This window comes from Bos grunniens, chromosome 2, assembly GCF_055505025.1.
Source record: "Bos grunniens cultivar Pamir isolate PY7600 chromosome 2, Bosgru_T2T1.0, whole genome shotgun sequence".
NCBI classification, from domain to species: Eukaryota; Metazoa; Chordata; class Mammalia; order Artiodactyla; family Bovidae; genus Bos; species Bos grunniens.
Genome location: NC_141166.1, coordinates 66068518 through 66093555, shown reverse-complemented (window position 1 = coordinate 66093555; position 25038 = coordinate 66068518). Strand labels below are relative to the sequence as shown.

The 25038-nt window shown below is 42.2% G+C and overlaps 1 protein-coding gene across 1 annotated transcript in view; it reads left to right on the top strand.

Annotated features, from left to right (window-relative positions):
* Positions 1–4520: 4520 nt before the first annotated feature.
* Positions 4521–25038, top strand: part of MARCO (macrophage receptor with collagenous structure) — a 33427-nt gene continuing 12909 nt past the window's right edge. The window contains exons 1-4 of the mRNA XM_086367165.1: positions 4521–4755; positions 19356–19457; positions 21241–21372; positions 22768–22812. Coding sequence (XP_086223291.1) covers positions 4647–4755; positions 19356–19457; positions 21241–21372; positions 22768–22812 — 388 coding nt within the window. The 5' untranslated portion in view covers positions 4521–4646. The remainder of the gene's footprint in view (positions 4756–19355; positions 19458–21240; positions 21373–22767; positions 22813–25038) is intronic.

Genomic DNA, 25038 nt, shown 5'->3' with positions numbered 1-25038 from the left:
GCGAGGCACTCTGTGCTCCAGGGAAACTGGTGTAACAGGTCTTTAGATAGTTAGGTATTTCCAGGAACTGTTTTCATGATCCCAATCCTTGCATCTCTTCATATCTAGGAAAGCACTAAATCTCCTCATGGTCACGTCATCTCCTCATAACTAAGAGAAAACTTTTTGTAAAGTAAGTGCTTGATTACACTGAACTCTCCCTTCACCAGAATCTTATATATTGACCTTTCCCCACTGCCTCTTTGGAGCAGTGTCTCAGTTATCGGAGTGCTGTCTCCCAGGCTGCAGTCCTCACTCTGCCCAACCTTAACGCATCACTCACAAATGTTGTGCATCTTTTTAGTCAACAGTACTTTTATTTATTTATTTTTGGCTGTGCTGGGTCTTCATTGCTGTGTGGACTTTCTCTAGTTGCAGCAAGCAGGGGCTACTCTCTTGTTGCAGTGTGCAGGCTTCTCATTGCAGTAACTTCTCCTACTACTGGAAAATGGGCTCTGGGGTGTACAGGCTTCAGTGCAACATGGGCTCTAGGGCGTACAGGCTTCAGTAGTTGCAGTGCATGGACTTAGTTGCTCCATGGTATGTGGAATCTTCCCAAACTAAGGATAAAACCCATGTCTTCTGTATTGGCAGATGGATTCTTCACCAATGAGCCACCAAGGAAGCCTGATGGTTCTGTTTTCTGACACAATAGATGAGTATGACTTGTTCTGGACACTTACATGAATGAAGTCATACAATGTCCTATTGGGGTCTATCTTATTTCACTCAACATAATGGCTTTTAAGATTCATTTATGTTGGTGCCTCTTTATCTTTATTGCTATAGCCCATTGAATGGATATACCAAATTTTATTTACCTGTTAATCTAATGATGCTTATTTGTATTGTTGAGATTTTTTAACTTTTAAAATGAATTCATAAGAATTATACTTCATTAAGTACCATTAGTGAAATTATTAAGTAAGTGCTGAGCTAGTCATGGGGGACACTGACCATCACTGTCATGCATGACTAGCAAGAAAAATAAGGTCAATAGATAGAAATGTTTAATATTTGTCTCCTTTCTATTTTCTTGAGCCCAGGTCCCTCTTTCTATCATCTCCACTGGTGAGCTTAAGAAGATAGCAGAACAATGGTTCAAACGGTCAGTGAGGTGTGACAGGGACTCAAAGAGCATCCTGGAGACCTGGCTTGTCTGTTAGCTGAGAAGTTTTGTTTGTTTGTTTTGAATACTTTGGTTTGTGCGGGTGAATTTTACATCATGTGTTATCATGGTTGCCCCAGTTTTAAGCTGGAATGGGGTTACTCAGGAGTTCTTGATGATCTGCCAGGTGGCCCAATGACTGTAGTGGTTAGGGAGCCACTAGTTCAGAGGGTCAAGCTCTGCAGAGGGTACCATGAGTTGGGGTCATGCTTTCCTGGGACTCAAACACCATAACCCCTGTGTAAGAAAGGCAATTTGGAGAACATCAAACCTTGATAGAACTACATGAGAACCCCTCTGAAAACATGTTTAAATTCTCCAGTGCAATTATATGCACTCTGCATGAAAAGGAAAGCAAACTCTGCATTTCTTGAACAGCATGGTCCTCCTCAAATGCAAGTCAACCACTTCATCTGGTGCTCAAGGGAAGTAACAGCCAGATCTGTGTTTCGGAGGTAAAAATGTCTGAGTGGGACTTAGGAAGAAACTGTACAAGATTCTCCAAATCGTGTCTTTTGCACTTTATGGAAGACTTAAGGGATTTTTAAGGGTAACATCCACAATCCAGAAGTTTCACACTATGTACCAGCTTGGTATAAGATGCTATTCCACTGAAAGCCCTTTGTTTACAAACACTTAGATTTCTATTATTTAGTTTGATCCTCAAACTCACACTATGGAAAAACAGGGAAACTGTTGGTATCCAATTTTGCAAATGAAGATACTGAAACAGAGTAAGGAGCAGTGCTGGGTTCTGGTTGAATGGGTGACCAGAGTCATTGCACAAAGCAGCATGGGATCCCGTGGTCTATTTAAAATGTTGACTTTGTTTTCATGATGAAACTTTTGCATTAATTTTGATTTTTAAGGATTGTGTTAAAATATTACTTACCTTGGTTACTGAATCTTTTCCACCCCAAGCTAGTGCCTGGTTTGCTTTATCTGGCCCTGCTAAGCAGATAGACTAGCTTGAATCTTATGAAGTATCCATTTATCTGGTATCAAATGGGATTAATATCAGTAATTTCCTATGGTTCAACCTCATGGGTCCTCCTAGGATGGAGTCCTGAGGGCTCACATGGGTCTCTGTGCTGCCTGTGACTGCTTTATTATTTTGCACAGCAGTCCTCAGCCTGGCTGTGCATTAGAACCAACCATGAGGCTTCTGATTAAAACCAGGATCTCAGGCTGGAGTAGGAGAAGAGCACCAAGTATTTTCAAAAGCTCATCTGGTATGAGTTTCTGGATTAGAACCCTTGGATTAAACTAGATTTAAACCAAACTGTAAAGGCAAGATGTCCTGGATTTGAATTCAGGTGCTATCACTTTCTAACCACAAGATCTGAGGCAAGTTACAAGTTATTGTGAGTGCTGAGTCATGTATATGTATCCAGCACAGTGCCTGACACCTGATACATCTTGGATAACAGGTAATGCTTCTATGAGCTATTACATTGTGCTGAGGTTCAGGGAAGCTAAGCCAATCACCTGAGGTCACACAACAAGTATGTGAAAGAGTTTGGGTCCCAGGTCTGTCTGACCCCAGAGTTGGAGCTAGTTGACTATACTTGATATCCACTAAATGTTCCCACTAAAGAGGACTACACTCCGTAATTAACACAAGCATTTTCCAAAGAGTCCATTCTGCACCCCTACGAGTGAGGACTGCCCTTGGCCAGAGCTGAGATAACCAGGCAGAGAGGGGAGGCACTGCAGCCCAAGTAATGGGTTCCTTTCGCCAGGAGATTTCCTGCCCATGGAGGAAGCCCTTATAGCCCCTGGCCTCTTGAACAGTCCACTACCAAACTTGTGACTGGAGCTGCCAGCTGCCTTCATTTCCTCACTGCCAATTCTCTCTTTTAACCTTTCCTGTCCTGGATTCTGCTTCTAAGTCTCAGCCCAAACCAGTGACCTCTTGAATGTTGAAATTGTGAGCAAGTGGGGACCTCTACCTTGAAGGGCACTGTCAGTAACTCCTTTTCCTGAGTTTGCTTTTTGCTTTGCCACTGGCTGAAGAACGAGACTTAGTCTAGTTGAGCTTTATCTCCTGCCACATCACAGCTCATGCCCCCAGTATTCCAGTGGTCCATGATTCCTCTGCCTCCAAGTGTCCTGCTGCTGTGATACTATGCTTGCCATTTTTTCCCACCTGCAAGGCCATCACCTTATTCTCCTCTATAGTTAACCCCCAGTCACCCCTTCAAACCCAGATCCAATGGACAAGCTCTTTGTGGCATTCCCAGGCCTGCCTTCTCTGCCTCCAGGTCACACCTGTCCTCCTAGGGGCTCCAATCACCAACATCAATTTTCTAGAATTCATTTGTATCCAAAACCATTCTGCATACTGGACTGATATCCCTTAAGGCAAAGGCTATTATTACCTTCATCTCCCTGAACCCAGTGGGTTCACAATGTCTCTAGTGATAATAGCAGCAGCACAATGTTAGTGTTCATTGCCCATCAGATGCTACCCTGGCCACCTTACACCATTTAAATCATTTAATGCACACACAAATTATTACCACCTTCATTATTTTACGAACAAGAAAAGTGAGATCTTCAAAGCTGGCATGACTTTCCCATGGTCACACAACCACTTGCAGGAAGTGAAATTGGAACTCAGGCATTTAAGCTTTCAGGGTCCATGTGTTAACTACTGTGCTATATAACCTCCCTGGTAGAGAGTACCTGGTGTAGGGAACAGAGCAAAGGGGTTTCTCTTAAGGGGCTCAGATCTTATTGGGACCAGACAAAGCACACGCTTTCACACACAGAGAGAACATGGAAAAGCAATGAGAGGAAACATAATTAAATGCTAAAACATATGGGGTAGAGCAGTGTTTCTTCAACTTGAATGTGTACATACATTACCTGGGGACCTTGTTAAACTATGGATTTGGATTCAGTCTCTATGGGGTGGGACCTGAGACCCTGCCTTTATAACAGTTCCCAAGTGATGCCAACGATACTGGTCCATGGCCCACACTTTGTGTAGCAAGGATGAGCTCAAAGGATTGAAATAGGTCAGAGGAGTCAGGTTTCACTGTGGGTTGGAGAGGTCCCATGACAATAAGCTGGGTCTGGGATGAAGGCAGGGTCTGGACAGGCAGAGGAGATGGGGGTCATTGGTTTTGCTTTTGAGGGACTGAGAACAAGTGATTTCAGGGACCTGTGATTTGTGCCCCAACTCCCCATACCCGTTAACAAGCAGTTGCACTAAGCAGGAACTCCGTGTGTGAATAGCCCATTTTTGAGAAATGCCTAATCCTGACCATGTCAGGAAACATTTTGCAAATTCAGAAATCAGAGTCAAAGGAAGTCCTGTGTGCTCTACAAGTAGAAGCAGTAGTCAAAAGGGAACAATCTCTCCCCAAGTGGTTCCTCTTGGGGAGAGCATTTCTGCTGGCTCCAGAACTTTGGCCATCTATAAACCTTAGCAATGGAAAATGAGGAAATTCTCAAGGAGAAACAGCTCTTGGCTAGCACTGAAGACGGAACGGCTCTCGACCAAACCATGTTGTCTAGGATGGAGACATTCGAAGTTAATGGTAAAGTACTACTCCCCAATAATGACATTGCCTGTGATGTCTTTCTCTTGGCAACATAGGAATAGACAAGTCCATTGAAAGTCTAGATTTGCACCTTAGAGATTCAATGATGCATTTCTGGAATGCTTCCACTGGAAATTTGTATAACGCTAGTAATAGTGTCTTTAGCATACAGTTGGGTTTTCTTTTTTTTAGTTTCACAGCTCGTTTAAATTGTATTTAAATATTTTTCCCTTTCATTAATACTAATGCTTTTTATATGTCCCTCCTTTTTACTAATGTCTCATTGACACACAGATTATGTCTGTGATGTTTGTAATAAAAGGAAAATGCAAAACAAGAGGGATGAAAAAGTTTTACAAAACTGAGGCTAAGTGTCATATTTATTTAATACAATTCTGTTAAAATTCTTTAAGATAGCTTCTGTGAATACTCATGTGTTGCTCAGGGAACACATTCTCTACTTGTGGGCTTCCTCAGTGGCTCAGTGGTAAAGAATCCGCCTGTAATGCAGGCGACTCGGGTTTGATCCCTGGGTCAGGAAGATACCCTGGAGAAGGAAATGGAAACCCACTTCAGTATTCTTGCCTGGGAAATTCCATGGACAGAGGAGCCTAGTGGGCTACAGTCGCAAAATGATGTAGCCTAGAGCTACAGCCCTAGTGGGCTACATGGGGTCACAAAAGAGTCAGACACGATTTAGCAACTAAACAACAAAGAGTACGTTATAGTGGCATAACTAGTCTGTCTTAAACGCAGAGTTTACAATTCAGTCAACTCTGTTGTTTTATTTTCTCCCTCAATGTTACACAGGTGATATATTTTTAAAAATCTCCTAGAACTCATAACATTGAAAGTCACCAATGAGTGCTTCCCACAGGGGATCTCTGATTTCCTATTTCAGAATATCCTCTTGGAATTGTCTTCCAAGTCAATTAGTCATTCCCACTCTCCATCTTTTCTGGAAGTTGTATGTGTAGGAACAACTGCAGTTCTGTCCCCTGGCTTAACTGTCCCTCTTGTCCAGGGACTGTTGTGCAAGTCAGTGGCTGGAAAGATAGGGTGGCAAAGATGAAGGGTCTGGTGCTCTGCCTTTAGGTGCTCAAGTGGGGTAACAATAAAGGCTGAATTACAAACGATTTTAATAATCATTGGCTATTCAGAACTTTGGAGAAGGCAGCGTTATAGACATGTAACTTTTTAAGATACTGAAAATGTTCAAGCAAAGTCAAGTGATCAAACAGACTCAGTACCTACTATCTGCTGAGCTCTGTACTCAGCTCCAAAATGATAGACAAGAATCAACCCAGTCTCTGGCCTCATGTAGGATGGAGGATATAGTACATGACTACATGGATGGAGGATGGCAGAGTGAGCCTATCCATAACTCATTGCTATACAATTTGTCACCAACTGTCACTGAGATTTGCACAGGACTTTATGGACAGATCTAATCTGGTGCGGGGCCCTGGAGGGCAGAGCTGAGATCTCTTCTAAAGTTTAATGGATAAAGAGGATCCATTAGAGAAAGTAAATGGAAGCTGGGACAGGGGTAGGGTACCACATGCTTGTGATACTTTCACAAGGAATATTCAGAAAAAAACAAACAGCTCCGTATTGTTTGGTTCAAAATTGGGTGGAGAAACTCAGTGGGGACTGAGATTAGGACCAATTAAACCTGACCTTGTCCTGAAAGCATCTACTGAAAAAAAAATGCACAATGTGAGAGTGGTGAGTTAATTTTTTTTCAATTGGGGGATAATTGCTTTATAATGTATTGGTCTCTGCTGTACAACAATGTGAATCAGCCATTGTTGTTGTTTAGTCATTATGCTGTGTTCCACTCTTTTGCAACCCCATGAGTATCCGTGGGATTTTCCATGTAAGAATACTGGAGTGGGTTGACAGTTCCTTCTCCAGGGATTTTCCCAACCAGGAATTGAATCCACAACTCCCGTCACATCTCCTTCATTGCAGGTGGGTTCTTTCCTGCTGAGCCATCTTAGTTCATAAGTATATCCCCTCCCTTTAGAGCCTCTCTCCCACCCTCATCCCAACCCTCTAGGTTGTCACAGAGCACTAGGTTGAGTTTCCCGTGTTATACAGCAACTTTCCACTAGCTATCTATTTTACGCATGGTAATGTATATTTGGGGCTTCCCTGGTGGCTCAAATAATAAATAATCTGTCTGCAATGTGGGAGACTAGGGTTCAGTCCCTGGGTCAGGAAGATCCCCTGGAGAAGGGAAAGGTTACCCACTCCAGTATTCTTGCCTGGAGAATTCCATGGACAAAGGATTCTAGTGGGCTATATAGTCTATAAGGTCACAAAGAGTTAGACACAACTGAGCTACTAACACAACAACAACAAATGTATATATTTCAATGCTGTTTGGGACAAAATAAGGTCAATAGCCCCGGAGACAGCATTTCAAATAGCTCTGAGAAAATGCTCCAAAGAGGCAAAGGGGAAGGTCAGAGCTTTATATGATTTTAGTGAAGGGGGTACTTGCAGTCAAGTACATATTTTGGCAGAGGCTTGCTCCCAATCACAAAGAACAGATGTCACTGTTAACGATTTTAGTGCTTTTTCGGATGTGAGGAAAGAATTGGGCTCATAAAATCTAATCCTATAAATATCTATCTGAAGACCTATTCTACCATTTTTCCCAGAGTACAAGAATGCCTCATTCTTGACCTCCACACTGAACTCCTTTCAGAGGGTGTTGAAAACAGCTTCAGAGGCTCATTATTTAATCCTTGTAGAGGTAGATGGCAGATGCCAATTTGTAGGTGGCAAGGGCAGTGGGGAGCTTTGTAGAGACTGAAGTTGGCTGAGAGGCAGGGATTTGCACTTCAGTTACTTATCCTCACAGATGGGGGACGAGTTGGAAAGAGCAACCCTGGGGACAGAGAGGAGCTTGGCAGCCAGAGATGATGAGAGACAGTGGGTGTGTGGAAGGAAAAGAGAGGATGCTCTGGAAAAACAGACGTCAGATCAGTAAGACTAGAGTAGGGGAGTCACGGCAAGTGAGGATGATGCATAAGTCAAAGGTGAATCCTAGATTTCTGACTGGGGTTATAGATACCATGATGTAAAAATCTAACCACAATCACCCCTGTTTGGAGAGAACATTTTCCTAAATGCATCCACAAGTTCCTATCTCCTCATACAAAGAACATGGAATGCATGGAAATTTCTAGATGAATACCATTATGGATAATGTTCACTGTGAGATTATGTAACACCGGTACCCCCTCAGGGCTTACTGAGACTAAAAAAAAACTATTTGCTTCGGCACTAAATGCCTCCAGCCTCATCTATCTGTCTATCCTCATTTATCTGTCTGTCCATCTATCTATCTATCCATCATCTATCTGTCTACTTATCTCTCTGTCAACTGAAGATTGCTTAAGTTATCTGAAGAGGCTCCGCAGACTGCAGACTCTGGCTGCCCTTAAGACAATGAAACTCCAGGTCTTCCTTTATGAACAAATATCAGTTCCTCTTCCCTTCAACAATGGAGCATTTGAGCCCAAATTACAGAATACACACTAGCCTCTGTGGTCCATATCTTTCTGGAATGTACTTCTTTCACTTTCTTGAAAATATGAGCATTTCTCTGGCTCACATCTTGCTGTCATTCTCCTTACACGATGGGTCTGATATCTGAATTTCTGTTACCAGATCAGCATGCTCTTGCTGGTTTCTGTGGAATGTAATCTAGCCCTCTCATGCAAAGCCCTCAATTATTTTACGTCTTGTATCTTTCATCATGATATTTATTCCCACAAATTTCCATCTGAAGAACATCCTTCTTGACAGAGAAGACCAGAAAAAATACAAATAGAGAAGTTATGGGGGGGGGGGCGCATTGTTTGTTTTAATTAAATAGAGCATTGGCCCCAGCACTGGACCTAGCTGTCCCTTCTTCCTGCTCTGAAGTTAATTTTAAATATTCTGCTAACATGAAACTAAAAGACGCTTACTCCTTGGAAGGAAAGTTATGACCAACCTAAATAGTATATTGAAAAGCAGAGATATTACTTTGCCAACAAAGGTCCGTCTAGTCAAGGCTATGGTTTTTCCAGTGGTCATGTATGGATGTGAGAGTTGGACTGTGAAGAAAGCTGAGCTCCAAAGAATTGATGCTTTTGAACTGTGGTGTTGAAGAAGACCCTTGAGAGTCCCTTGGACTGCAAGGAGATCCAACCAGTCCATCCTAAAGGAGACCAGCCCTGGGTGTTCATTGGAAGGACTGATGCTGAGGCTGAAACTCCAATACTTTGGCCACCTCATGCGAAGAGTTGACTCATTGAAAAAGACCCTGATGCTGGGAGGGATCGGGGGCAGGAGGAGAAGGGGACGACAGAGGATGAGATGGCTGGATGGCATCACCGGCTCAATGGACATGAGTTTGAGTGAACTCCAGGAGTTGGTGATGGACAGGGAGGCCTGGCGTGCTGTCATTCACGGGATCGCAAAGAGTCGGACACGACTGAGCGACTGAACTGAACTGAACTGAACAGACTTTAACTTTGGAGTCTATGCAGGGTCAGCCTTGCTGAAAGGACTACTTTCATTTCACATTGTTGCTCTGACTTTTGTGTTTTGTCATGTCCTTATTTCTCAACATTTTTTAAAAATCTGACTACCCAGAGGTGTTTTTCCACTTTTTATTGTGAAATATTTGTAATTTCACAGAAAGTTGCAAATAATGTACGGGGAAGTCTTTGTGACCTTCACCCATTTTCTTCAGTGATAACATCTTACATAACTCCAGTACAATATGACAACCAGGGAACTGATATTCATACAATCCACAGAGCGTATGTAGGTTTCTTTAGTTTTACATGCACTCATTTGTGTGTGTGAATGTAGTTCTCTACAATTTTATCAGATGTGTATACCTGCGTAACCACTACCAAAATCAAGATATAGAACAATTTCATCACCACAGAATCTCCTTCATGGTATATTTTAGAGACACACATGCCCTCTCTCCTGTCCAACAATCACTATCCCCAGCAACCACTAATCAGCTCCTCCTCTTTATAGTTTTTCTATTTAAAGAAAGTTACATGAACTACAAGTATGTAACTTTTTAAAGATTGGCTTTTTTTCCCTTTGAGATCCATCCAAGTTGTTGTATGTATCAATAGTTGGTTCTATTATTACTGAGTTTTACTGAGTATTATTTTGTGATATGACTGGACCACAATTGGTTTAACCATTCATCCACTGAAAGACTTTTGGGTTGTTTCCAGTTTTGGGCCATTACAAATAAAGCTGCTATGCTTATTTATGGAAAAGTTTTTGTGCAAGCACAGATTTTCATTTCTCTGGGAAAAATGCCAAAAAGTGCAATTAATTGCTGGATTCTAGGTATGTTTAGTATTATAAAAAGCAGTCGATCTGTTTTTCAAGTGTGGATGTTCCATTTTACATTCCCATCAGCAGTGTACAACTGATTCACTGTCTCTGCATCCTTGCCAGCAATTGGTGTTATCACTATTTTTACTTCAGCCATTTTGATAAGCATGTGATAGTAATACTTTACTGTAATTTTAATTTGTATTTTCCTAGTAGCTAATGATGTTGAGTGAAATAGTTGGCTTAAAGCTCAACATTCAGAAAACGAAGATCAAGGTATCTGGTCCCATCACTTCATGGGAAATAGATGGCGAAGCAGTGGAATCAGTGTCAGACTTTATTTTTCTGGGCTCCAAAATCACTACAGATGGTGATTGCAGCCATGAAATTAAAAGACGCTTACTCCTTGGAAGGAAAGTTATGACCAACCTAGATAGCATATTCAAAAGCAGAGACATTACTTTGCCAACAAAGGTCGGTCTAGTCAAGGCTATGGTTTTTCCAGTGGTCATGTATGAATGTGAGAATTGGACTGTGAAGAAATCTGAGCACCGAAGAATTGATGCTTTTGAACTGTGGTGTTGGAGAAGACCCTTGAGAGTCCCTTGGACTGCAAGGAGATCCAACCAGTCCATCCTAAAGGAGACCAGCCCTGGGTGTTCATTGGAAGGACTGATGCTGAGGCTGAAACTCCAATACTTTGGCCACCTCATGCGAAGAGTTGACTCATTGGAAAAGACCCTGATGCTGGGAGGGATTGGGGGCAAGAGGAGAAGGGGACGACGGAGGATGAGATGGCTGGATGGCATCACTGGCTCAATGTACATGAGTTTGAGTAATGGACAAGGAGGCTTGACATGCTGCAATTCATGGGGTCACAAAGAGTTGGACATGACTGAGCAACTGAACTGAACTGAACTGAATGATGTTGAATATCCTTTTATGTGTTCGTTTGTCACTTATATACCCTCCTCAGTGAAATGTCTCTTTGTGTCTTTTGCCAATATTTTAATAGGATTTTTATTTTTTACTAAGCTAAACTAAAGCTAAACTTTTTGAGAATTCTTTATATACTCAAAATATACATCCTTTGCTGGATATGCAGTTTGCAAATATTCTTTCTCAGTCTGTAATTTGTCATTTCATCCACTTAACAAAGTCTTTAATTAAATACTTTAAACTAAGTATTTAATTCTATTGGGGTCCAGTTTATTGACATTTCCTTTTATGGATTGTGCTTTTGGTGTCAAGTCTGAGAACTTTTTACCTATCACTGGGTCCTAAAGATTTCTCCTATGTGTAATTCCAAAGCTTTGATAGTTTTATAATGTAATATCATGGTTCATTTTGAGCTGATGTGAAGTTTAGGTCAAGGTTTGTTTATTTTGCCTATGGATGTCCAACTGCTTCAATACCATCTGCTGGTATTGAAGCAATCAGTACTATCCTTCCTCAGGTAAATTACTTTTGCACCTTTGTCAAAAATCAGTTGGGCACACTTGAAGGAAATGGCAACCCACCATTATCCTTGCCTGGAAAATCTTATGGACAGAGGAGCCTGGTGGGCTGCAGTCGATGGGGTCGCAAAGAGTGGTACACGACTGAGCAACTAACACTTACACTTACTTACTTGTATGAGTCTATTTCTGTGTTCTTCATTCTGTCCATTAATCTACATGTCTATCCCTGCACCAATACCACACTGTCTTGATACTGTAGATTTATTGTAACTCTAAACATAATGTTATTTCTCACATTTTATTCTTCTTTTTCAAGATGATTTTAACTATTCTGGGGCTTGTGCCTTTCCATGTAAATTTTGGGGTAAATTTATACCGTCAAAAACCTTGCTGGATTTTGTAAGAATTATATTATACCTCTCAGTTCAGTTCAGTCACTCAGTCGTGTCCAACTCTTTGAAACCCCATGAGTTGCAGCACGCCAGGCCTCCCTGTCCATCTAGATAGTTCAAAAACTGACATCTTTACATCTTTATGTTGTTTTACAATCCAGGAACTTGGTATGTTCCCACATTTCTTTGGGTCTTTGTTGCTTTTTTTTAAATGAAAATTTTGTAACTTTCGGGCATACTGATCTTGTGTACATTTTGTAAAATTTATATCAAAGTATTTCATTTTCTTTAGACCAATTATAAATGTGTGTTTTAAATTTTGATTTCCACTTGTTTGTCAGTTGTATATAGAAAAAGGGAGTGAGAACACATATCCTTGCCTTGTTCCCAGTCTAAGGAGGAAAGTTTTCTGTCTAACCATTAATAGTGATATAAGCAGGGGGCCTCCCCTGGCAGTCCAGTGTATAGACTTAGCCTTGCAATGCAGGGGTTGTGGGTTCAATCCCTAGTTGGGGAATGGAGATCCTACATGCTTCTCCAGTAAAAAACCAAAACATAAAACAGAAGTAATATTGTAACAAATTCAATGAAGACTTTTAAAAAATGGTCTACATCAAAAAAAGAAAAAAGAGTGATGTAAGCTTTAGATAGCTGTTGATACTCTTTTTTAAAAAAGAAAATTTGAGAATGTTCTCTTCTAATTTTCTGAGAGTTATATTATAAATGTGTTATTTATTATGAGAGTGATAATTATGACAGTTTATCATGAATTGGATTTTGTTAAGTACTTTTTTCTGCATTAACTAACTATACAGTTACATGATTTTTCTTCTTTAGTCTATTGATATGTAGACTACATTGATTTTCTAACATTGAAAACCAGTCATGCATACCTGGAAATCCCATTTAGTATATAAATCTTTTTAATGCTTTATTGGATATGGTTTACTGCTATTTTGTTGAGGATTTTTGTGTCAACATTCATGAGACATATTGATCTTTAGTTTTCTTTTTGTACTGTCTTTGATTTTCATATTACGATAATACTTACAAAACGAGTTAAGAAGTAGTGCTCTTTACTCTTCTGTAAACCGTAAGAGATTGTCTGAACTTAGTGTTAATTCTTTTCTTAAAGGTTTGTTAGGATATTGGACCTGGATATTTCTTTTTATAAGAGATTTTAAATTACAAATTAACTTGTTTAATAGGCATAGATATTTATATTATTTCTTTCACCTTGGTTGAGTTTTGGTAGTTTGTGATTTTTCAAGAATTGGTTCATTCCTTCTAAGTTGTTAGCATAAAGTTAGTAGTATTTTCTTGTTTTCTTCTTAATGGCTGCAGCATCTGTGGTGATATATCCTGTTTTACTCTTGATATTGGTGATTTGTGTCTTCTTTCTTTTTATCTTTGTCAGTCTTGATAGCGCTTTATCAATTTTTATTGATTTTATTCAAGCAACCAGATTTTCAGTTTTTCACTTTCTCCCTTGTATTCTTATTTTAAATCTCGTTGATTTCTGCTCTGGTCTTTATTATTTCTTTTTTTTTTTCTGATTGTTTATGATTTATTTTTCTTTTATGTCTTCTTGAGGTAAGGACTTAGTTTATTGATTTGAGAACTTTCCTCATTTGTATTTTAAACTTTTAGTGCTGTGAATTTCCTTTCCAGTGCTGCTTTAGAATCATTCCATAATTTGATATCTTTTATTTCCACTTTCATTCAATTCTTTTTAAGATTTTTTATCTTTGAGATTTTTCCTATGATCCATGCATTATTTAGAAATTAAAAAAAGATTCCAATTGTTTGAAGATTTTTCTATTATTATCTTCTATTTTGATTCCATTATTGTCAGAGAATATCTGTAAATTTTAATTTCTTTTACAGTTTGTTGAGGTTTGTTTTATGACTCAAGATATGGTCTTAGTAAATATTCCATGTATGCATGGAGAGAATGCATACTCTGCTGTTGCTGCATGGAGCATTTTATAAATGTTAGATCCTGTTGGTGTTCAGTTGTTCTATACTTTTGCTGATTTCCTATCAATTGCTGAGAATGGGGTGTTAATATCCACAATTATAACTAGGATTTGTCCATTTCTCTTTTCAACTATATCGATTCTGTTTCATGTGAATAGAAGTTCTACTGTTTGGTTTCTTATAGACATCTTATAAAGGGTCATAGCTTTTCATGCACTTTGCCAATTTCTGCCCTGTACTTGGTAAAGTTAGATTATTTATGAAAGTAATTACAGGTACGTTAGGTTTAAAGCTGCCATCCTAGTTTGTGTTTTCTCTTTGTTTCTTCTATTTCCCATTCATCTGTTTCTCTTTTCTTATCTTCCTATAGGTTGAGCACTTTTTAGAGTTCCATTTTTATTTATTTATAGTTTGTTTGTGGTACATCTCTTTGAATAGTTTATTTAGTGGTTTCTCTGTGCATTACAATATACATACATAACTTAGCACAGTCAGTGGTATCAACATTTTATCACTTTGTGAGTCAAGTGTAAAAATCTTATTTACATTTATGTCTTTTTATTGTCTTCACTTTTTAAAATGAATTGTCTGAGGTATTTCCTCTGCATACACTGAGAGCCACATTAGACGGTATCATATATTTATTTCAACCGTCAATTGTGATCTTTAAAAGCTGTGAGGAAAAGGATAATCTAACATATATCCTTGTATTTTACCCGTTCTTCTTTCCCTTTTCCTGTTCTTCCCTTTGGAGGTGTCAAACCTTTTCCTACATCATTGCCATTCTATTTGAAGATTTCCTTTAGCCATTCTTCAAAGGTAAGTTCATGAGCAATAATTTCTATTAGTTTTCCTTCATCTGAGAACTTCTATTTTCCGATCATTGTTAAAGGATGCACTAGGAATAGAATTCATGGTTGACAATTTCTTTCAGCACACAAAAAGTACTGTGCCACTTCTAGCTGATCTCTGTGGTTTCAGATGAAAAATCTGCTGACATTCCAAATAGATATTTCTTTATAAGTAATTTCTCCTTTCCCTCTGGCTGTTTTCAAGACTTTTTCTTTTTCTTTTGATTTTTAATTTTCTTTATCTCTAAATTTTTCAGATTTTTGCCTATGTATCTTGATATAGATTTCTTTGAATTTACCATGTTTGGGATTTGCTCAACTTCTTGGATCTGTAGGGTCTTTCATCAAATTTGAGAAATTTTCAGCTACCATTATTTCTTTGAGGTTTTTTTTTTTTTTTTGGCTTCACACTCTTTCTGGGACTTCAGTGATGAGTATTATGTGTTTTGTGTGTGTGTGTCTTTTTTTAATTGACGCACACATCTCTGAGGCTCTGTTTATTTGTCGTTTTGTTGTTGATTTTCTGCTTTTCATGTTGGGCAATTTCTATTGTTCTCATTTAGTTGAGTGATTCTTTCTTTTGTCATATTTATTACACTATTGAGCCAATGTGGTGATGTTTAAAAAAGATTTTTGGCATTTTGAAATTATATAATTTCCATCTGAGTCTTTTATATATCTTCTATCTTGTGAGATTTTTTTTAAAGTTTTGTTTGTAAGTACTCATTAAAGCATTTTTGTGGTGGCTGCTTTAAAATTTTATTGAATAATTCCAACATTTGTGTCATCTCAATGATCTTAGGTTTAAGTTTCTTGCATAAACTGTTTAGGTTTATTAAATAGATTCTGGCCCATTTTGTGGCTATCATTCTTGACAGTTTCTTCTAACCACTAAGAGATGAAATGATCGACACCAGTCAGTTCAGTTACTCAGTTGTGTCTAACTCTTTGCAACGCCAAGGGACTGAAGCACACCACACTCCCAGAGCTTGCTCAAACTCATGTCCATTGAGTCGGTGATGCCATCCAACCATCTCATCCTCTGTCGTCCCCTTCTCCTCCTGCCTTCAATCTTTCCCATCTCAGGGTCTTTTCCAGTGAGTCAGCTCTTCGCATCAGGTAGCCAAAGTATTGGAGATTCAGCTTCAGCATCAGTCCTTCTGATGAATATTCGGACTGATTTCCTTTAGGACTGACTGATTTGATCTCTTTGCAGTCCAAGGGACTCTCAAGAGTCTTCTCCAACACCACAGTTCAAAAGCATCAATTCTTCAACACTCAGCTTTATTTATAGTCCAACTCTCACATCCATACATGACTACTGGAAAAACCATAGCTTTGACTAGATGGACCTTTTTTGGCAGAGTAATGTCTCTGCTTTTTAATATGCTGTCTAGGTTGGTCATAGCTTTGCTTCCAAGGGGCAACCATCTTTTAATTTCATGGCTGCAGTCACCATCTGCAGTGATTTTGGAGCCCCCAAAAATAAAGCTTGTCACTGTTTCCATTGTTTCTGCATCTATTTGCCATGAAATGATGGGACTGGATGCCATGATCTTCGTTTTTTTGAATGTCGAGTGTTAAGGCAACTTTTTCATTCTCCTCTTTCACTTTCATCAAGAGGCTCTTTAATTTTTCTTCACTTTTTGCCATAAGGATGGTGTCATCTGCATATCTGAGGTTATTGATATTTCTCCCATTAATCTTGACTCCAGCTTGTGCTTCATCCAGTCTGGCATTTTGCACAATGTACTCTGCATATAATTTAAATAAACAGGGTGACAATATACAGCCTTGATGTACTCCTTTCCCAATTTGGAACCAGTGCATTGTGCCATGTCTGGTCCTAACTGTTATTTCTTGACCTGTATACAGATTTCTCAGGAGGCAAATACAGTGTTCTTGTATTCCCGCCTCTTTAAGAATTTTTCACAGTTTGTTGTGATCCACACAATTAAAGGCTTTAGCATGGTCAGTGAAGCGGAAGTAGATGATTTTCTGGAACTCTCTTGCTTTTTCGATGATCCAACAAATGTTGCTAATTTGATTTCTGGTTCCTCTGCTTTCTAAATCCAGCTTGAACATCTGGAAGTTCTCAGTTCACATACTGTTGAAGCCTAGCTTGGAGAATTTTGAGCATTACTTTGCTCGTATGTGAAATGAGTGCAATTGTGTGGTAGTTTGAACACTCTTTGTCATTGCCTTTCTTTGGGATTGGAATGAAAACAGACTTTTTCCAGTCCTGTGATCACCAAATTTTCTGGCATATTGAGTACAGCACTTTAAAGCATCATCTTTTAGGATTTGAAATAGCTCAACTGGAATTCCATCACCTCCACTAGCTTTGTTCGTAACGAGCTTCCTAAGGCCCACTTGACTTGGCTCTATGTGAGTGATCATACCCTCGTGGTTATCTGGGTCGTTAAGATCTTTTTTGTATAGTTCTATGTATTCTTGCCACCTGTTCTTAATATCTTCTGCCTCTGTTAATGATCTACATAGGGGTAAAGAATTTATCATATCCTTTGCTTTGTACAGAGCAAGTTAGACAAAACCTACAGATTTAAAGTTTCCAGTTCTAAAATACTTTGCCTTTATGCCAGTATAGCTCTGAATTAAAAAGCATTCTGCATTTTGGACCTGAACTACTCCCACCTCCCCGTCATGTCTGTTTTTCCTCTTGTTATCCTTTTTCAAATGCCTTACACCATGTTCCTACCATGTAGTTGAAAATACCTGTATTTTCCATGCTGGCCCTCACCCCTACCTCTAGCACCTATGATATGTGTGTCTCTGAAACATAGTTTATCTTTCTATTCCCATCACATGTTAAGTTTTATCACATTTTGTGCTGTCTATGAGACTGTATTTGCCATCCACCATCTTCTATTAAATGTGAGGCTTCCCATCACACTTATTCATTCTCACTATCATGACTATATGGTACCTGAGGTTTTAAGTTCCATTTCTGATGCTCTCCCAACACTTTTAAACTGGCAGTGTTCAACTCTGCACGTATTTGGCACCCAGACTACTCACTCATCCATTCAACTAGCCGGTCGCCATTTTTCCAGCATATCATATTGATGCTGGAATGCAGCCTTAGGAACTTCCAGGCCATATAGAGGAGACTGAGATATAGAAATAGTTCAAGGTGCTCAGGGTCACAGCAGATAAAAACAAAGTGATGTGGGGAAGAAGAGCAATGTCCCACCCATCCCAGGGGAGCCTGAGGACCTATCTTGGAGCAGGGAAGTCTCTACTCTGCTCCCAAAGGATGAGTAAGAATTAGTTATGCACAAAGAAGGAAGGAATATTCCTTCCTTGGGTATTCAGGGGAGATACTCTATCTGAAGTCAGAAGGGTGTAACCCCAGTGGTCTGGGCTCACCATTGGTCAGTATCAGGGGTGGAGGCATGGCCACAGGAGAGCTGGCTGGAGACCAGGCTACATGTACCCACAGGGGAGGTGTTTGCCCTGAGGGCAGTGAGCCCAAGGGCTGAAAACAAGGGAGCGACTGGGGCAGGATGTGTGTTGGAGAACTCACTCAGGCTGCTATGTGGGCCTAGACTCCAGGGTGCATGCAGGTAGAGAGGACACCCTGTGATAGACAGAGACTAGCCTTGCGTCTTTAAGGAATATGAAGCAACTAATACAGAGAACAGTTAAATCTCTGTCTACTGAGAAAACTAGAAGGAAATCCATGGAAAAATTCTTCATTGCAGAAGCAACATGTGCTTTAGTTGATTACATACTACTAAAGCACATGTGATAAGCACAACATGATAAGCACACGTGCTATAGTAGTATGTATTTGTAACATGATATCATTAGTGTTAAACTAAAAGGAGAAACAGTCCATCTAGGAGGATACGGGTTTGTTCGGAAGGGGAAATGGGAGGAAGGCCGCATCCCAGAAAGCTAATGAAGCTTACCTCAGCAGGCTAGGACCTCAGGGGATTAATTATGAGATTATTAATCCTTGAAATGCTCTCCATATTGTTTGATAAATTATATTATGCATGTTTTACTTTCATAATTTAAAAATCTAAAGAAAAAGAAAGCAAAGGCCTGGACAAAATGTGCAGATCTTGTCTGATAACCTAATAGGTTTTTCAACTGTTCCAAACCTCACTCACTGCTTATAAAATGGGAACAATCGTTTCCTCCAAAAATTTTGAAACTGAAATATGTTAGTTCATCGGTTAATCTGATGTATATCTATTGAGCACCTCCTGTAGCAGGTGGCACACTGGGGCTTCTACAATGAGCAAGGCTGATGTAATATCTGGCTTAAGGACCGTGCTGTTTCAGCAAGGAACATATGCAGAGGTGTTTTTCAACCAGCCACACAAACGAGTGGCTTCTTGCCTTGTGGAAGGAGGATCAAGGGGAGGATTTGGGTGTCATTGGTCTTTGTGTCTTTCCCCTCATGGAACTTCATGGAGACCCCCTTGCTCACCCAGAGGGGATTTGGGCCCAGGCTAGGGACCTCTGCTCTCCACTCTCTCTAGCAGCTGCTTTCTGCCTGTGTTCTACTTCAGATCCAAAGCCCAAGAGGAGAAATGGAATGAACTGCATCATGGTCCTAGTGATCTTGTACCTGGTTCTGCTCACTGCGGGCGCTGGGCTCTTGGTGATACAAGGTAAAGCATCTGAGTCCTGTCTGGTCCTTCCTTGGGTAACAATGTGGCCCCAACTGACAGAGGACGCAGGCTCAGGGGAGAGCCCTGGGGCCACTGCTGCCCATCTGCTGGGAGAGAGTTCTCAGGCCCTGGGAGGCCAGGGTGGTGGGGGGACGGGAGGGGAAAGCAGAAAGGGCAGTGTGTGTTACGTGTTACATGTGTGTGTGTGTGTATGTGTGTGAGGGGGCAGGGAAGAGGGAGGCAAGGAGAAATAGACCACACATGTGTATGTCTGAAGCAGTGAAAGAGGCAGTGATTTCACACAGGTGTGCCTTATGCATCTCACATCAAGAATTCCCTCTCTCTGGGAGGGAAGGAGCCTTGTTTGGTTGGTTTTTTTTAATTTATTTATTTTGATTGGAGGCTAGTTACTTTACAATATTGTAGTGGTTTTGCCATACATTGACATGAATCAGCCATCGGTGTACATGTGTTCCCCATCCTGAACCCCCTCCCACCTCCCTCCCTATCCCATCCTTCTGAGTCATCCCAGTGCACCAGCCCTGAGCACCCTGTCTCATGCACAAAACCTGGACTGGCAATCTGTTTCACATATGATATTATACAGGTTTCAACACTATTCTCTCAAATCATCCCACCCTCGCCTTCTCCCACAGAGTCCAAAAGACTGTTCTATATATCTGTGTCTCTTTTGCTGTCTCGCATACAGGGTTATCGTTACCATCTTTCTAAATTCCATATATATGCAATGGCAAGCCACTCTAGTACTCTTACCTAGAAAATCCCATGAATGGAGGAGCCTGGTGGGCTGCAGTCCATGGGGTCGCTACGAGTTGGATGCGACTGAGTGACTTCACTTTCACTTTTCACTTTCACACAATGGAGAAGGAAATGGCAACCCACTGCAGTGTTCTTGCCTGGAGAATCCCAGGGACGGCAGAGCCTGGTGGGCTGCTGTCTATGGGGTCGCACAGAGTCCGACACGACTGAAGCGACTTAGCAGCAGTAGCAGCAGCATACCGTATTGGTGTTTTTCTTTCTGGCTTACTTCACTCTGTATAATAGGCTCCAGTTTCATCCACCACATTAGAACTGATTAAAATGTAGTCCTTTTAATAGCTGAGTAATATTCCATTGTGTATATATACCACAGTTTTCTTATCCATTTGTCTGCTGATGGACATCTAGGTTGCTTCCATGTCCTGGCTATTATAAACAGTGCTGCGATGAACATTGGGGTACACGTGTCTCTTTCAATTCTGGTTTAGGAAGGAGCTTTGTTGATCAGTGTTTCGTTTCAACATTATTTGACTTTCAAAGTGCTCCCAGTCCAAATGGTTAGGTCAGGAAGCAATTTTATCATACAGACCGTGAAGTTGCTCAAGCGTGTCATGTGCCCAGTTGTCATAAGCACACATCACACACATATTAATGCCTCACATGATTAGGCTAGGTCCGCATATTAGTGGCCATGCACTCATGCCCAAGCATGCACAAAGTTCTTAACTGCATGCAGGTTGATCATGGATGCAGTGGCTGCACAGACTGTGCCAGTGTGTTCTACGGACATGTAACATCTGAGTGTGAAGTGCCCATGTGCCAGATACAGACAAAGCTCTGTGCTTACTCTAGGTCCTCATAGTACACAAAACATGTGTTTACATAGTCAGAACTTACAGAGTTATGCACATATAACACAGAATGTCAGGGTTATGTTCAAATGCCTTGGGCTTTAATGAAGTCCCTAAAAGAATGCTGAAGGGTTGGGGTGTGGGGTGTCCAGTTCTAAACCTGCAGGAGCGGCTCCGGGTCCTGGAGATGCCCTACAACAATGAAACGCAGGCCCAGCTCACCCAAGTCGTCACCAAGCAGGAGACTCTACAACAGCGGATGGACAACTTTATTCAGATCCCAGGTTGGTCCCTCCCCACTGAGTTTGGACTTTTCAGAGAGAATGGGAGTGGGGGAGCTGCTTGTGTGTGGACAAGAGGGTCTCTAGACCCGAATTCCTTTCTTTGGCAGAGGGGCTTCCCAGACCCTGGCCTGGCATGAGACCCTGGAGGCCAAGAGAGGGGGTAAAGACTGAATGAGGAGGGCGTGAAATTACAGGCACCCTGGGTGGCTGCAGACAGATCTGGAGAGAGTGGGGTCAGGAAGCTAGGAGCCAAGGACCCTGTCCAAACGGTTATGACATCCAAGAGCCAAGGTCTTCAGTAACCATCCCAAGGTCAGGTCTGGGTCACAAAGCCCTCAGACCAGCCCAGAATGCTCAGGAGGGCAGGTAAAATGCAGAGCCTGGGGCGATTCCTAGGACCACTTCTAAGTGGCAAACTAATACTAGTCTGTGGCTGGAGAGAGGAACGGTGGGCACCAAGCCAGTCTAGCCAAAGCAGGTACCATGGAGGGGAGAGGACATTGGACCTGCCCTTATAGAAGAGACCCCAGAATGCACCCTGGCTCCTCCCACATGTGGGGACGCAGACAGAGGTGGCAGACTGCCACACAGAAGTCCCCTGCACTCGACCCCTCAGGCCCCCTGTCTTGGGCTTCCAGCCTCCAAAACTGTAAGAAGTGAATTTCTTTGGCTAAGCCCCACCTCCCCAGTCCATAATGTGTTGTTATAGTGGCCAGAATGGACTAAGACAGGATAAGGAGCCCCGTCACATCCATCCAAGTCTTTGGGAGGCTGTCATCCCCAAAGCAGTCCTGGAAAGGGAAAGATCTGATATGGGTGACAGCAGTGATGGGTGCCATTTATCAGAGCCTGGGCACGCTTTCCATGTGGGTTTCCATGTGGCAGCCCCAGAACAGCCCTGCTTAACTGGTATATGAACCCTAGTTCACTGAAGAGAAAACTGATGCTCCAAACGATGGAAGGTCAGGCCCAGGATCACTCAGCTAAAGGGGCAGTGCTGCTGTTCAAACCCGGGTCTGTCTGGCTCAACCTCCCTCTGGAGTCGTCATCTATACAACTGAATTTTGCCTGCTGGGCCATGAGCTTCTTGTGGGAAGGCACTCCATCTTTTCTTCCTTCCACGCCATTGGGCTGATCCGTGGTGCCCAATGACACTTGTCGAGTGAATGATGGTGTGAGTGGCACTGTCATCCTCACCTTGGTCATTGGGGCATGGTGTCTCTGCTCCTTTTCCTTAGGTCTTGCAGGTCCAAAGGGGCTCAGGGTGGACCTCGCCTTCCCCACCTGCCAGGACCGCTCACAGAGAAGTCATAGAAACCACCTCTGTCTCCTGGCCCCATAATCCTTTTTCTCCTCCTTGTTCAGGCTACATTCTGAATTCCTTTTCCTTTCCAGGACCTCCAGGACCCCGAGGCCCACCAGGAATCAAGGGAGAGGCAGGTGAGCAGGGTCTGGGTGTGTGTGCCAGCCAGGCAGCAGCCTGTCTCGGAGCAGCTGCCACACACACACCCCACCCTGAAAGTCTGAACTCTGAGTGGGGTCTGTGTGTGAGGGAGGTCACCTGGGGTGAGACCCTACATGTCCTGGGATGCTGGGAAGTACCTGCTTCACAGAGGAGACACCTAGGTGTGGATGGAAGGGTGAGGACACTGCGAGACTTGGTGCTCAGAGTACAAGCCTATGAGCATCCCTGGAGACAGTCAGGCTCATTGGTCCAGACTCCAGAGTCTGACACAATTGCCTTCACCATAGACTGGTTGCACGACCTGGGGAGCACCCCTTTACCTCTCTGGGTCTCAGTTTCTGTGTCTGTAAAATGGGGATAAGAATGCTTCAGACGATTACTGGGAAGTTAAAATTATAATTCAAAGCCCATGATTGGCTCTGTGTTTTAGGCTGTGGCTTTAATATGCTCAGGTGCCTTACCAGTGGCCACGGCAAGGCTCGGATGTGGGGGCTTGGATGGCCCCTGGGGGAGAGGGGCTTCATCACTGTTACAGTCCACTCTGACCTTCACTTAGACTCTCAAACCTCCAATCCCCAGAGGGGTGGAGGCTGCTGAGTTGTAAAGATGTCAAGAAAGCTGTTACTAAAAAAAGAGCAGAATGAGAGGATTTGCAAGAAAAGGGGAAATAGACTGAGAGCCTCTAAGTCTCCAGGACACCGAGACAGAAAGAAAAACACCACTAGTTGCAGAAGGGAAACTTGTTAGGAGAGAAAACTTTTTTTTTCCAGTAACTAATTTTTGGAAGGATTTTAATAGAAGGGGAAATCCCAGCAGGCCTAGTGTTCTAAGTCTCCAGCAGGGTTTTACTGAGGAAGGTTTTCCGAATGGAGGATGGGCAAACAGTAGGAGGAGAGTTCAGGGACCCACCCAGGCACACAATCACACATGCACAGTCACACTAGGGCACCTGCTCACACGTGCACATCACTCACATGCATACACGCCCACACACTCACTCACATGCACTCACCACCCCTACCACAAACTCATACACACTCACTCACTCAGCCTTCAGGGCCAGGGAGGGGCAAGGTCACCCAGAGGGTGGTGGGTAGCCAAGCATCCCAGGGGCACAGTGGTGGTCACTTCTGTCCAGGCGAGCAAAGGACAGGATGGGAAAGCTGCGAACAGAGTGAGAGGGGGAAGAATCTCCTGCCATGTATAACTGGTGGCAAGGGCAGGCCTGGCAGTGCTGGGAACTCAGAAAAGAAAAAGGTGGGAGATCCAAGTGGGGCCCGAGGTGGGCCTGGGTCAGGAGGGGAGACCGCTGGTAGTGAGGACAAAGGGGCTGATAAGGCATCTAGAATCTTCCCTTGATGGCCAGCACTTGGTCTAGAGCACTGCTTCTCAAGCTAATGGCCATGAATAAGAACGATTTGAGATGCTTTAGAGGCCGTGGAGGATTCAGATCCTGGAGGTGTGGGGGACAGGCTTTGAGAAGCACGGCCCACTGCTCTGGCCACGACTGAGCAGCTCATACTCCTGGGCTCCTGGCCTTCCCAGAGACCACCCTTGGGGTGGCTTGCTGGGGTGACCATCACTTGGCTTACTGAGATTTAACTTCATTTCAGCAAAGAATGGCAATTACATTAAAATAATGCTAATTAAATTTTATGTGCTTTCCAGGACAGCTATAAGGATTGGAAATCATTGTTTTCAAACTCCGCTACATTGTAGGTAGTGTGAGTGATCCTGTAATGCAAAAAGGGATTTCAGTTCCTAGGTCAGACAGATCTGGGTTGGAACATGGCTCACTAGCTGTGTAACCTCTCTGAACCTCAATTAACTCACCTATAAAAGGGGGATAGTAATAGCAACCTTCAGTGAGGATTGATTACAACATGAATATAAGACAAAAGATGTGTGATACTGTAGCTGGCATGTGGGAATTATCTACATCAGAAGAAACTGAGGGTACTTGCCTTCATGAAGTGAGCCCCTATAGGGGACATGTCAGCCATCCTTAAATACTAGAAAGGTCCTTGTGGAGGAGAAAATAGACTTGCTGTCAGTGGTACCCATCAGAAGAATGGAGGCCAAGGGGCAAAGGTTTCTGGAGAACCAGTTGTGCTGAGGTAAGGGAGGAACAAACAGTTAAGACTGGGGTCTGCCCTACAATGAAACAGGCAGATGCGGGGCTGGGGGAGAGGGGCTGCAGA